At 38.5% G+C, this 15,294-nt stretch overlaps 1 protein-coding gene across 4 annotated transcripts in view; it reads left to right on the top strand.

The window, feature by feature from the left end:
* RANBP3L (RAN binding protein 3-like) overlaps window positions 1-15,294 on the top strand; it is a 45,334-nt gene that overhangs the window by 6,948 nt on the left and 23,092 nt on the right. For 3 of the 4 annotated variants that reach the window (XM_012721718.1, XM_012721717.1, XM_004678414.2), the window contains exons 2-3: window positions 13,920-13,978; window positions 15,199-15,238. In XM_012721718.1, coding sequence (XP_012577172.1) covers window positions 13,920-13,978; window positions 15,199-15,238 — 99 coding nt within the window. Of the gene's footprint in view, window positions 1-163; window positions 244-13,919; window positions 13,979-15,198; window positions 15,239-15,294 lie in introns of those variants that run through there. The other variant, XM_012721716.1, reaches the window with a different exon arrangement.

Below are 15,294 nucleotides of genomic sequence, written 5' to 3'. Positions count from 1 at the left end.
AAAGGCTAAAATTAAAAATGTTGATTCCATGAGTTGTAGAGAATGTAGAACAACCAGAATACTCATTTATTGCTATGAGAAGGTGTTTCTTGGCAAAAAATTGTGACAATTGTTAACCAGTTCTAGAAATTCTATTCTAAGATATTTTTTCCCAGGAGAAATGAAAATATGTCCACAAAAAGCTTGCACAAGGATATTCTTAGCAGTTTGAATTTGTATGGATTCCACCATGTGAATACACAGGTAAATGGGTAAGCATGTATAGTAAATCTACACACTGGAATACTACTCAGTGGTGAAAGAAATGGCTAAGTGGTACATGTAACCACACGAATGAATCTCAGAAGCATTAATTGAGTGAAAAAAGTCATGCACAAAAAAGTATAAAATGTATAATTCCATTGATATGAATTTCCAGAACAGGCAAATTAGGCTATAGTGATAGGAATCAGAACAACTGTTGCCCAGAGTTGAAAGAAGACATTAAGGAAACCAGGGGTAGTTGATGTGGTATTTTTCACATGAGCTATATGAATGCATTTCTTGGATGAAATTCATCTGTGCATTTAATTTTATATAAATTATACCGCATTTTTTAAAACTTAAAAGATTGCCTGGGATGCTGCATATAGTTTCCTTTCAGCCTCCCTTGGCAACTGTACTGAATAGATGAAGACCCTGGAATGTTTCGGTGACCTTTTTAAAAAAGATTTATTTATTTGTGCATACAATAACTAGGGCTCAGGCCAGAGCTGTTGGGGCAGGGGTGTGGGGTGAGAGGATTCAGCAGAGACAAGAGTGGGGAACAGAACAGGCAGGTCGACTGAAATACATTGCAGAATGGAGCATGGGGTGGGTCAGGAGAGGTCTGCTGTGCCTTGTGGGTCAGCTCCATGGCTGGGGATGGAACTCGTGCTGCAGTGGCTGTGGAGAGCCTCATAGTGCTGTACTTTAACCCTTTGTACCACCAGGGAGGCGCCTGTTTCAGTGATTTTTAAAAGCTGCCCAAGAACGGGTAACAGGTAATGTTGGCAGAGAACACAGAAATATCAAGCCTGCAAGATGAAATGTTACAAATTATCTCAGAGAAGTTTGATGATTAGTGTATTTTATGGTTCTTTTATCTTTAAAACTTAGAACCAGACTCTCCCAGGTGGCGCAGCGGGGTAAAGCACTGCACTAAGAAGCGAAAGCCACTTTCGCATGAGTTCAATCTCCGCCTGCCCCCGAGGTGATTCCACTTGGCGTGGCAGACCTCTCCTGACCCGCCCGCTGCTCCCCTCAGCTGTGTACTTAGTTGATCTGCCTCTTCTGCTCCCCACTCTGTTTGGTGAATCCTCTCACTGCCCCTGCATCTCTGGCCTGTACCCCAGTTCTGTATGCACAAATAAATAAATCTTAAAAAAAAAAAAAGTAGAACCTCTCTATTAATAATATAGTACACCAAATATTTAGCAATTCAATGAGGTTAGCACAAGAGAAAATGAATATAATGAAAAGTCACTCTCTTATAGCTGAAGGTGTGACCTGTTTCTCTTTTTTTTTTTTCCTGGGTATTTTTTTAAAGATTTATTTATTTTATGCATACAGAAATGGGGTACAGGCCAGAGGTGCAGGGCTGGTGAGAGCATTCACCAGAGACAGAGTGGGGAGCAGAACAGGCAAACTGACAAAGTACACTGCTGAGGGGAACAGCAGGCGGGTCAGGAGAGGTCTGCTGTGCCACATGGGTCACCTCTGGGAAAGGGATCAAACTCATGCTGAAGTGGCTTTATGCTTCTTAGTGCTGTGCTTTAACCTGCTGCGCCACCAGGGAGGGCCCTTTCTGGGTATTTTTAAAAACATACTTTAGGGTAAATGTTTTCTAATAAATTTCTTCAATATTCAATGTTTTATTATTTGAAAGTAATGATTTATTTGTGATGTATCCTAGTTTGAATATTTACTTTAAATAGAGTACTTCATAAAAATTTGTTTTACTCATTCAATTTTCCTGTTGTTTGAACTTACACATCACTTCAATCATTGTGTTTAACAAATATTTAGTGCCTGTTGTTTTTAAGCCACTTTCCTAGGTTGTATGACCAAAGCTAACAAAAAGTCCTGGAACTTATTTTCTGAGAGGGAGAAGGACAGAAAATAAAGAAGTAAAGGATAGTGAAGAAAATAGTGATTATGGAGAAAAACAAAGTATGAAAAACAGAGCGTGTCATGTGAAAGGTGAAATAGGAGCAAAATTCTGCAAGAAGTGAAGGTAGTGAGTCTTGTAACATTGGAGGAGAAGCAATTCAGAGAAAAAGTGAGTTTTAGAATTCATACTTGGCATACATTTGTTTTGATGTTCTCGATTCACTTGACTTAGCACAAAATTACTAAAATTGTTACCATGGTCAATGACCTGAAACTGCAGCTTCACCTGGAGAATCACCTGGATGGTTTACTAGAACACAGTTGCTGGGCTCCATCCTGACTTTCAAAAAGACTGAAGTGAGCTGAGGATTTTCTTTTCTAACACTTTCCCAGGTGATGCCATTGCTGTTGCTGTGAGATAACAGTTTGAGAACTGCTGTGTTGGAGGGACAAATATGAGTTAGCTTGACTGTTAGAAAATTATTTAGAGGTAAGGGGAGGGAAAAGAAAAGGGAGGTCATATAAAGCCTCATTGGTCACGGTAAACTCTTCCGGCTTATGACTGTGAGTGAGATGGTTAAAGTAACAGACCACTTTGAGATGATTTGTTCATGTACAACTTTTAGATTCATTTTGGGGAGGTAGTAATAGCTGCCAAAATGTTAGAGGTAGGTAAGTTACTCCTCCACAGCCTCATCATATTAAAATGAAATCAAGTCTTAGGCAAAATTCTTTCCCACAGACATCATTTATTAAACATTTATTAACAGATAAGCATAAAACAGTTCACATGATCCCAAGGTCTCTGATCTTCAGGTAATCTGATTAAATCTTGCATAAAAGATTTGTTCAAATGAAACATTCCACAGGCAGTGTTCTGTATAGTCAGCCAATAACCAGGAATCCTTCTGCCCATTCATGGACAGAATGACTTTTCAGTTACAAGCTTTGGGCATACCTAAGAGTATAGGCTATTGGTCTTTCCAGATTCTTCTTTTCAGTTTATGGAAGATGATGAAATGTACCTAACACACTTTAGGGGAGCCCAGGGTCTTAAATGCTACCAATTTCACCAATCGAAATTCATTTCTGAATTTGTTATGTTTCTGACAATGATTGAGATGGAGAGCTTGTATGAAGCTAGAGTTTTAATGAGAAGCTTCTGATGTCTGAATATTCTGATTAGAATGTTGGAGACCCCCAAAGGGTCCAAATTCTCTAGTAGGTCAAAAGACTCTGTTTAAGATGATCTGATTTAATCTAATATTCTTATACAAACCATGTTGTTTTTGCTGGAATTTTCTAAAGTCAGCTATACGATCATACCATTGATGTTTGAACCTGCCTTAAGTATTGTATTTCCTGAAGAAGAATTCTCTTGACCTATACTGATATGCAGTGTTTTGCAAGATCATCTATTGAAGATGCTGTAGATACTTTAGATAGCAAGTGCCATTCAGGTATCTATAAGATTCTTTCAAAGCTAAGATTCTATGAATCTCCCATTATTATTTCATTCATGTTAATATTGTCCTCTCAGCCACAAGTTTTTTGGTAATAATACACTGAATTAACACCATGGGCCACACTATAGTGCTAACATGTCACTTATAAACAAATCACATTTATGAGATGTTTATTATATACCAGACATAAGCACTTTTTTGTTTGTGTTAGCTATGTTATTTACAAAAACCCTATCAGGTAGGTAATATCATTATTAAATATTCAGAGCTGGAATTTTGAGCCAAGTTCCTAATCCAAAAATGCCTAAATTGAGAGCCTATACTTTACCCAGGTTCACTACTTCTGGGGGGCACAAAATAGATGCTCAGCTAAGCACCTGTGTAGGATCTGAGTGATGATTGGCCCTTGGATTCAATCTGTGGTTCAATTCTCTTACAATGCATTGTTAGGGTGCTTACCAGTTAATGTCTATGTAAATTATCAGATACATCCAACTGTCTTCCACAACGGTATATTTGACTCCAAAAGAAACAGGTGGGAAATTGGAACTGTACCAGTATAAACATATTAGCTCAGAGTAAATGGTCCATTTATTGGGCTAGCAGGCGTCATTTAAATTTAAATAACTATTCATGCTTCTTACACTGTATGAAATATGTGATGATGTGATGATAGTTAGGTATCATTTTTGGTACAGCACTGATAACTTGGAGAGATGGTTCAGATTTTTGGCAAAATAAACAAAGTTCCAAATTAAACAGTACTAAGTAATCATCATTATAATTCACTTTTTAAATTTATACTGTGGACTCCAAAGTGCTGACTCACTATTATGTAAAATCTTTAACTCAAGTTGGCATTTTAAACATTTAGACAGGGTGTCACAACTGAGTTGCTTTTTAATGAAATTTTTGACAAATATAGCATAATCTCCAGTATTTAAACCACTGAAAATATCTATATTAGTAAGAAGTTGTATTCCTTCTACCCAGTGATCATATAATTGACCCCAGGAGATGTCAATGATCAAGCAAGAATCACTGGAGTAAGACGTAGACTTACAAGAAAGCGTGATCGCCTAAACATATCTTTTTTTTTTTTTTTTTTAAGATTTATTTGTACATACAGAACTGGGGTACAGGCCAGAGGCTCAGGGGCGGCGAGAGGCTTCACCAGAGACAGAGTGGGGAACAGAACAGGCAGATCGACGAGGTACACTGCTGAGGGGAGCAGCGGGCGGGTCAGGAGAGGTCTGCCACGCCATGTGGTCACCTCCGGGGCAGGCGGGAATCGAACTCATGCGGAAGCAGCTTTAGATTCTCAGTGCTGTGCTTTAACCCGCTGTGCCACCAGGGAGGGCCTAAACATATCTTTTAATACTAAAGTAATAACAAAAGAGAATAAAACATGTATCTGTGAGTTGAACTGGTAGGGCAGGAGATAGAAGGAAGAGATTTAGAAGCATCATTTAGTACGGGACTGTGGGTTTCAGATTCCTAAAACAACCCAAATCTAATAAGACACAAATTCCTTTCCCTCTGCAGATTCCAGAGCTCTCACCACACTTCCAGAAACTACAGATTAATTACTGGTCGTTCAGGAATAGGAATCTATCTAGATGGAAAAACCATATCTCAGACCTATATAAAGAATGGCTTAATAGCACCAAGTTCTTTCTTATTATGATAAAAGAGATCATTTATAGTAAGGGGGAATCTTGGTCTATATAAGTCTGGCTGTGTTAAACTTTAGTTACCTGCAGAGAAATGAAGTTGCAGAAAAGATTAGTGTTTGTGTGTTTTGATGAAACCCAGGTCTTTGCCCTTGTGAGCACCTTGCTTGGATCCTTTTTTGCTTGTGCCCCGAAGGTCTTAGTCTTTATGAAATCATGCCTAGTGTCCCTGTGTAAACAGGGATGCACAGAGCGTCTTCTGCTTGCTCAGAGACAGGACAAAGGGAAATTAGTTTAAGGCAAAGGTTTTGAAAGTGGAAGAAATTGCAGCAAACTTCTCCAACCAGCCTGTATCCTTGGACTCCATGAAGAAATTAAAAAATTTGAATCTAATCTGAATTCCATATATGAAGTTTTATTGACTAATGAAAGAGTGATTTCTTATCAGAAGGGCATGCCATGTCAAATCTGCCTTTTTAATTTTAACAGCACAGAAAATACTAGAGAATTACTTAAAATTAAGTGTGAGTTACCAGTTGACCCTACACATGTGCCTGCTCAGAATTTGTCATTAACATGTGTGAAACCGTGACACTATTCCGCTTTTCCTCCCCCCAACAGCGAAATGGAGAGACCCAAGTCCCAGCTCTAACATGTGATTGCATTCCCACACTGCATGCTATTCTAAGAGAAAAATAAGTGATTTATAAATGCCGTTAAATGAAATATTATTTCCAAATTGTACCGAGTTGATCAAGTGCATCCTAGGACATATTCTGTGTCTTTATTTCCCCACGGATATAAAGGAAGGAACAAAGTGAAGAAACAGCTGCCAGCTCTTTCTGCCATTATCAACCTAGCTGCTGATGAACATATCAAGTAATCAAAGGTTGCAAATAACCTTACTACAAAAGCACAGAGTAGTTTTATTTATAGACATAACACCTTCAAATTTTGGAGAAATGGCCATGCTATGTCAAAAGCAATACATTCTCCTGAGTTAGTGTTGCCAGCGGCTGGAAATAAATATTGACATGGAGATTTTAAATTGTGAGGCTCCATGCCATTTGCCTGTCAACATTCTCAAAACAAACCTCTTTGGAGCTGGAAGTTAGAATAAGCGAAGCATCTTGCAGTGTTTACTGATGGCAAACCGAAAGTACAGGAAGACTCACACAGTCTGGGATCACATCTCCACCAGTTTTGTACAAACCATGGAAGCAGGAAAGCTATCAGAGCCAAGGATATTAGGAGAGAGGAATGAAAGGAAGGAGGTGTGAAGTAGTTATTTAACTCACAATGGAAATCAGGAGGGAGAATTCCCTTCCTGAAAACGCATAAGGTTGTAGTCAGCTGTCGGGGTATTTCAGCCCCAGAGCTCTGCCCTGGGCTTTTGCTGTAATTTTAGATCCCTAATTGTCTCACGAGTTTTAAGTGCTTAATGACATGACTCTGAGAATCCTATCCTATAATAAGAGCTGCAATTCTTATATGCCAAGCTCTCTTAGCATTGTGTCTCTACTCCCATGCTTGCAGTAGGAAACTAAGGAGTTGGAATTTGAATCCAGGTCTGTTTTGAATCCAGGTCTGTTTTCACCAAAACTAGGTTTTAAAAACCATGCATTCTGGCTCCTTGGAGTTCTTCATTTAGTCACCAAAGACTAAGATAAATGTTTTATATAGACAAAGTATGGTGCAAATTTAAGTTTTGTATTATGCCAATAGATAAAAGAAGCAATATGAGGTCAGTAAGGTCTAACTCTTTGTACTACTTCTTAAGGTCATATTGTTAAACATTTCAAAAAACAAAAGAGTAGACTAGTCATAACTGTTAAGCGTGTCGCGTGATAGCTGTTGTCTTAAAGAAGGAAGAAAAGAATTCTTAGAGTAGTGTTTTGACGTTGAAACAATAGTAAAATCTAATGATCTGTTGAAAAAGATCTGTTGACAAACAGAAAGGTTTTCATGAAACTGTTCTAATGCTGATGAGTTCCAGCTATCAAGCACACTGCATAGGACCGTCCCAGGGCATTGTCAGAAACCTAAAGTCAGTTTCTTCTGTCATCATTCTGTTTTCATCAATGGAAATGTTTTGTCAGATGTCCTAAGTCTTTATAAATTTAATGTATATAACTTGAAATCTATATGATTTCATGAAAATTCTTTTTTTTTAATTTCTATGAACTTTTCTTCTTTCTAAGTAGAAGTAAATGACTTTAAGAAATGAGAAGAATTTTTCTTCAGCTGAATTAGTGCTGCTGCAAATCTTCAGATTCTCCAATGAAAAGAAATTAAGTCACTGGTTGTAGCCTGTTATATTGTTGGATTGTAAATTAAGGAGCACAATTGAAATTGAAGTTGGGGTAAGCGCAGATTCAACACAAAATTTTCAGGGTTTGGTCCTATGTGTGATATACACCGTTTTTTCTTAGTTTTTTCTCATACTAGTTACTTTTTATCTCTGTCTTTGTATTTTCAAAATTGCTCTGTTTAGAATTAGGCCAAAGCACAGGCCACTGAAGGAAAGAATCCAGTGTCTTGGAATTTATAATGAAAGGATTCCTTAAAAATCATCAGGATTGGAGGCAGATTAGTTCAGAAAGTGGGATCAATTAGACAAGCCGCAGGTGATGAGATTGTATCTAGTGAACTAAGAGTCATCTTATCCTGTCCGTTGCCTGTTAGGAATGATTCCCAATTGTAAATGGGTGATTTCTTTAGCAGTCTGGTATTGATAGAGGAATAACTTTCCTTGCTTCATGCAAATGTTGATTCTTCTAGTGCAGGCTGGTCATAATAAATCAAAACTAGGGGATGCCAGATTTATTAGGGTTGGCTGTTTTGTAATTTCATCTTCAACAAAAACGTAATTCAGCTCAAAAAACTCAAAATTGGATTGAAAAGGGCTCGATTTTTTCCTTTGACTTCACATAATGAATTTATTACAACACCCATTATATTTATAGTACATAAAGTGGGTTCTAATTTCAGCAGGGATGGCCAGGCTGGAGTTCTACCATGTCGGTTCATTTGTGTCTTAAGTTGAACCAGTGCTTGTGAGGCAGCCTGGAAATGTCCTGTGTAAACTGCCTTGTTTCCCTCTGGGGTACTCTGGTCAGTACAAAACATCTCATAGATAGAATCAAAGGGCACTGGCAGTCACCCAGTCACACTGGACCACCACCTCCTTCTCTACAGACTTTTATTTTGGTGGATAACTTGCTGTTTATTTCATTCCTTTTGCATTTTTAGAGTTCCTCCATGTAGCTAAAAATAAGTGCCGTTATCTTGTGCTTCTGGTTCTTTGTGAATTGACCTATATCCCTTTCTCTTCCCGGGCTAAGATTTGCCCTTTCTTAAAACCATCTTAGAATATTTTAATAAAATGGTTTTTGTCTGTTTAAAATCAAGATTGTAATTCAGGTCTCTGTGTCTCCTCATCCACGAGTTCCATACAAAGACTGCATTCGCCTGATAAGCTTTGGGCATTATTTTCAATAGAAGATGTCATTTTGTACCATTAAGACTTTAGATATTTCAAATTATTGTTAATATCTCCAAGAACTATGGCATAGGTTTTAAATGCAATTTATGCCTTTATAGACACTAGCGCTTTAACAGTCAATAATCTTGAGACATTTTCTAAAATTTTTTTCATGAAAAAGTCAGATTTCAAGCATACTATTAAAAGAGAAGACAAACTTTTGCATCAGAGAGAAAACCATTAATTGCTTCAAGCAGATTATTGAATGATTTTTTTTTTGCAATATCAGTATCAGTATTTCAATGTCCATACTACAGCAATTGCTTTTAAGTCTTCATAGACTTAATCCTCGTTTTCACCTTACAATGAATCATAATAATCATGGCTTGAGCTATGAATGGTAATTGTTTTCTCATTGTTTGTCAAGTTACTCAGAACAACTGGAGATTTGTTCACTAACTTCCCCTGTTATCTCCCTAAATTTGCTCTCATTTGACAGAAACCTGGAGGTGTTGAAGAACTGCTTCTCAACCATGTCTACAAATGACAAGAAGAATGGTGTGAAATGTAGATTCTGACTCAGTAGTTCTGGGGTGAATCTCAAGTTTCCAGTCAGTGCTGCTGGTCTGTCTGGATCACACTTGTGGAGCTAAGATCTCTGAAATTATTTATGGGCCACAACCTAAATAAAAATCCACCTGATATTTAAAAAATAAAAAGAATAAAGAAGATAGAAATTCAAGAAGAAAAAGTACAAAGAAAACTAGGGATAACAATATGGTAATAGTAAAAGGAAAAAGAAAAACCTTTGAGGGACAATAAGGCATTTCCCCCAGAAATAGAATGGCTGGGTGAGCGTCTGTAATAGGGGCCTGGAGAGGACAGGGCGAAGAATCTGCCTTTCAGTGATTTTCTCTGTACAACCTGTGGTCTAACGTATGGGTGGATGGGTGGGTGGGTGGAGGGTTGGGGGGTGGGCAGGTGGGTGCATAAACAGAGAGAGAAGGAGTGAGTGAGATTCTTCTCTGTTACAAAAAGTCCTGCAGAGGAAATCATACAAGGTGCTCTCTTATGTATACACTGCTTCAATTTTCATAAAAACCCCTTTAAAATATATACAGAAAGAGGAAAAAGCCAAAGCTTAGAGTAGTTTTTAAAAACACAGTTCTAGAACTGTCTGAATTCAGAGCTCCAAAATCCACACCTGACAGTCAAAGAGTCGGATGCAAGCAGAGGCAGATAGAGAGCTGAGGGGCACATGGGGCCACACTGGAGCCCCAGGAGGGCGCACACAGAGGGAGGACATTAGACAAGAGGATGTGGCAAGACACAGGACAGGCCAGAGCAGAAAAGGCAGGGGCATGCAGGGGCTGCCCGGGCTGCAGTCCGAGTGGACAATTCCTGTTCTGGTAGCAATTAGAGGTGACCCATTTGGCTGCTTGCCCTCTGCAGGGACAGGAATGGGGAGCGTTGTCCCCCTCATACTGCCAGGACTATTTCCATCACCTTCTGGCCCTGGCTAGAGTCGCCTAGTCTGCCCAGGTGGGGAACAGTTTTTCCACCTTCCCTGAACTACCAACCAGTAAGAAGTGGACTGCGGGACTCTGGGTGGAAGCTACATGAGCCTTAAACAAAGCACTAACATTAATCTTAAGTTTTTCTTTCTTTCTTTCCATCTTCTCATCGTCATTCTTTTGAACAGAGTATATTTTGATCTTTTTAATTTTCCCATTTGCGTAAAAATAGCATGGATGTTAAGATTAACAAAAAAATAAAGAACAATCTGGTCAGTGTTCTTCTGGTATTCAGAGTAGCCTCTTATTCTTTCATTCTTCTCCCTCAGTCCCTTCCCCTTCTAATCCATTTTCCACACAGTCAGCAGAGTGATCTAAACAAACACAAACAAAACCCCCTGCCTATCAGAGTGAATCACTCCACTGATTAACATCTTATTAACTACCCATTTTTCCTGGAGTAAAAATACACCTCTTTGGCACAACCTATCAGGCTCTGCCAAGCTCCCACCTCATCTTCACCAGCATCCTGATCCCCGTCCCTCCTCTTTCCTTACAAAGCGTCATGTACATAGCCACTGCTCAAAACTTACTTGTTGTATAAATGGATTAATGAATACGTTAAGGACCTTGCTATATTTTCAAATTTTCCTCCTCGTTTAGGCAAGAAAACTACCATGGACACATTATCTTGAAAATGCTCATTTTTTGTCCTTAGAACTGACAGAATTGCAAGGGGAGGGCTGTGGGGGGAGGATCTAGATGGAGAGGAGGGAGGTTGTTTGCTTTCTAATGCATGTGTTGGCAAGATCGGAGAGAGAAGATGCCCTGTAACGCTGCTGTACCTGCCACCAGACAGGGCACACCTATATCTAAACTGGCACGCAAAAAGGTGTTCAGTGCATTTTTTTGATGGCTTTTCTGACTAAAAGAGGCTTTCAGTACTAACCCCCCTCCCCCCACCACCTCATCCCCAGGCCCCCCAAGCTATAAGGGACCCTTTGTGATTTCTCCCTTACTGCTTCATTGAAGGTAGCTTTTGCCTTTTTTGTTGTTGTTGTTGTTGTATGTTTTAATAGAGGGCAAGTCAGCATATGGGTTGTCTAGGATTAGCGAAGTTCTAAGTCCACTTTAGAAGCGGACTTCTATGAATTATTCTAATTCATAAGTATTCCACTGCATGATAGCAAAGACTGTTTCCTTTCAAAGGCACTAGAAATTTCACTTCTTTAATATAGTGGCTGGAAAAGAAGTTTGTTCTGAGAAAAGCAAAACAAAGAATTGAGCTATGTTTTAATATGGGTAGGAATGCTGATATGTCATTGAGCATTTTCTGCTGGGCTCACTTGGCTTCAGGGCAGCATTTGCATTCTTGAGTGAACCCTTTACCTCCTGGACTGAAGCTTAGTCAAGCTCACTTGGCCCCAGGGTCTTGGCAGAGGGCGGTCTGGGAGAGTATATGACATTGTCTTCTGGAATAAGGTTGAGGCAAATGGGAGAAGCCCCTTCTGGCTTTCTTTCAAATGAAAGGTTCTGCCACTTGTTTTGCATGACTTTGAAAGTGTTGCATGAGTTAGCAATGTCAGCTGAGTTTTTAAATGGGGATTTTGATTTAAAATGTCACATATTTAATATCCTTTAAGACTTTTTTTGGGTCTTATTAAAATCATAGTGATTGTAGAGGTAGAAAATTTTCCCCTTCTTCCCTTCGATTTTCTTTGAATGTCCAATAATTAAGTTTACATGCAGCAGGGTAATAGGAGAAAAACTAATTTCTTGTGTATAGGAGTCCAAAGATGTGAGAACCAAAGACAGTCAGGCAGCAAAGGCTTGTGGGCCTCTGAAAGCCAAGGGGAAAGGCTGTAGGGGTCTGGGCCTTCAAGGGGAAGAAGAAAATTCTCAGTAAATGAGATAAAAAAAAATGTTGTAAACACTGGCCACACCGTGCAGATGCTCTTTCTGATACAAAAACTATTTCTGGTAATAACTCTCAACCTGTCGTGGCCCCCTTATCAAAATTCTTTTAGGCAGTTATGAGAGAGGTAAAAAGAAAACAAAGACACCTTTGTACATCTGCTAGGCCATGATTGTCTTCAGTTCAAAATAATCCACATGCCAAACTGGCTTATTTTGCAGTTATAGACTCTGCTCATCTCATTATTATACCTGAATAATCTATTTAATTATCACATAAGTTCTATTAGGTAAGTAGTGTTACAGTCTACTGTTTTTTTCAGATGATGAAACTAAGATACAGACATATTAAGTTTCCCAAACTGTATAGCCAATTAATGATGAAACTTAAATTTTGATATATGCCTCCCAAACTACAGAGTCCATGCTGTTAACAGTCATGAAATGTTCCCCTAAAATTTCTGGATCGCTGTTATCTTGCATTCCTATTCTGGCATTTGTGAGCTTCTCTCTATTGTCTTACCTGTATGATAGGAAAATATAAAAGATTCATAAGGTCGGCAGTACTGAAAACAAATTTCATGTGCTTTACAATACTGTTTAAAACTGATTCTTAGTGTAAAAATTGAAACCCTGGCTTGGTATCTGACTGTTGTATTCAAGAAAATGTGAATTATTTCTGGATCATTTTAAGAATAGAATGTCATTTTTATTCCTTGAGATCCAACCTAGGTAGAAGCACTATCCTCAGATGAGATTTTTCAACCCTAAACACTTTATTATAAAAGCAAAGCTTATCACCATGTTCTGATGAGAATATAAAAGCAAAAAATTATACTTTCTTTTCCTTAAGCTTTTATTTTATTTTTTAAAGATTTATTTGATTTATTTATACATACAAGAACTGGGGTGTGGGCCAGAGGTGCTGGGGGTGAGAGGATTCACCAGAGACAGAGTGGGGAGCAGAACAGGCAGATCGACGAAGTACACTGCTGAGGGGAGCAAGAGGTCTGCTGTGCCATGGGGTTAAGCTCCCTGTCAGGGAAGGAGCTCATGCTGTTATAGCTTGATACTCTTCTTCCCCCTCCCCAGCATAATGCCTCTGATCCATAGTTGTCTGTTTATTTGTTTTGTTTTATTGTTATTATTTTTCCATAATGCCTTATTTGGTTCCCCTGTATTCTTCCTATAATGAAGCCATCTGATATTTTTCTGACTTTTTTTTTCTGAGCATAATCCGTTCTAGTTCATCCATGTTGCTGCAAATGGTGTGCATTTATCTTTTTTATTGCAGAGTAATATTCCATTATATATACTGTATCTTCTTGGTCAGTTATCTATTTGGGGGGCATTTGGGTTGTTTCTTAGACTTACCTCTTATAAATAGTAAGGCAGTAAACATAGGGGTACAGGTATTCTTTTGAATTAGTGTTTTTGTGTCCTTGGGTATATCCCGGTACTGAAATTGCTGGTCATGATGTAAACCATAATTTTTCTTTTTTTTTAAATTGGATGATCTCTATGTATTGATGGCCACATATCACTATCTCTTTCACCAAGTTTTTATTTCTGTAGCTAGCTGTTAAAAAGCATTTGTAAATATGAAACTCGTAAATCAATTTGGATTTTTCCCAAAAGCAGGGAAAAATACCAAACAAAAACTCTTCAAATACTTTTAGTTGGTGTTAGAAAAGTCAGCATATAGTTTGATTTCACACCTGCTCTTTTTTTCTTCTAGAAAAACCGGTCATTGCTCAGCCAATGTTTGTGTTTGAAAAGAGAGAACAAACTTTCAAGGTAAGATCTAGCTGACTTTCTTGGCATGATTTCTATTTTGTCAAGGAAAATTGTCTTTTAAAAAGCCATATGTATGCTATCTATTCATATCTATCCTGAATGGTATCACTGCTCTGTAAGTTTATCCTCTTGTCCTTACCTGCAGGATGTTTATATTGTTGGGGTTACTGATCACTGATTGGCTGAAATGGGAAACCAGAGACCTTGTCTTGAAGCTATGTCATTGTCACTGGAATTATATATATATGTCTTTTTGGAGTGCCTTGGAAAGGGGAGGGACTGACAGCCTTCAGAGGGCGAAGGCACCTCATGTGTCCCACCATCACTTAGTCTAACACTGGCTACAAAATAAGCTCTAAACTTACCAAAGTGACATTTGGTTTAAAAGGTATTCAGGGTTTTTTTCCAGGTTTTACCTATTGTATATAGTGCCGCAATAAACATAGGGGTGCATGTGTTCACTTATAGGAGGACTATCAGAGAAATAAAACATGGCGGGGGGAGGGGACATGTATTGTTATTACCACACAAAACACAATGAAAATAGACAATTATAAACCAGAGCTATCCTATAGGGGAGGGGTCAGGGGAGGGGGGACAGAGAGGGATTAGAAGGAGGAAGGGAGGAATGTGGGCAACTATGGAGATGATGGGTGGGTGAAGTAGGAAAGGGGAGAAGTAAACATGGTTTAAAATGAACAATAATACAAATAGATACATAAAGTAATAAAAAATAAGGGGAAAAGTTAAAAAAAATAAAGAGAAGGGATCTCAGGGCTCTGGTTTTTCAGCATTGTATTGTATCACCTACTCTGAAAGACAAATGATAAGATTCATAGAGTTCTTCTGTTAGCTTAATTAATATTTTCTTATAATTCATTCTTGCCTATACAGGTAATTTACCCTTCTACCCATAAAACTAACTGCAGGAAATGCTCAACCCCCAAACCTTTGTGAAAAAGCAGCTTCCTGGTCCCACCCCAGGTGTTTCAAAATCTTCATTCTAAACAAGTCCTCACAAGAGATTCTGTAGTTGCTGAAATATAAAACTGCTGTGCTATTTCTTGAATTTGAGCCCAGCGAGTCAAAGCCAGCCGCTGCGTCCTGGCCTGGCTGAATAGACCCAGCGTCTGGTCTTCTCACTAATGAAATGACAGTGAGGAAATATGATATAAATACAGCCACTACTCAGCTTCATTGGCAGCTTTGTTTCCTTCCAGAGACCTGCAGAAGACACCCTGTGTGAAGCAGCAGAACATGGTAATAATACTTTGTATCTTGCCTTTCAAAATCAATCTTAAGGAAAGTAAATAGGT

This window comes from Condylura cristata, unplaced genomic scaffold, assembly GCF_000260355.1.
Source record: "Condylura cristata isolate star-nosed mole 26May11 unplaced genomic scaffold, ConCri1.0 scaffold00007, whole genome shotgun sequence".
NCBI classification, from domain to species: Eukaryota; Metazoa; Chordata; class Mammalia; order Eulipotyphla; family Talpidae; genus Condylura; species Condylura cristata.
This window is presented reverse-complemented; position numbering and strand designations above follow the sequence as displayed.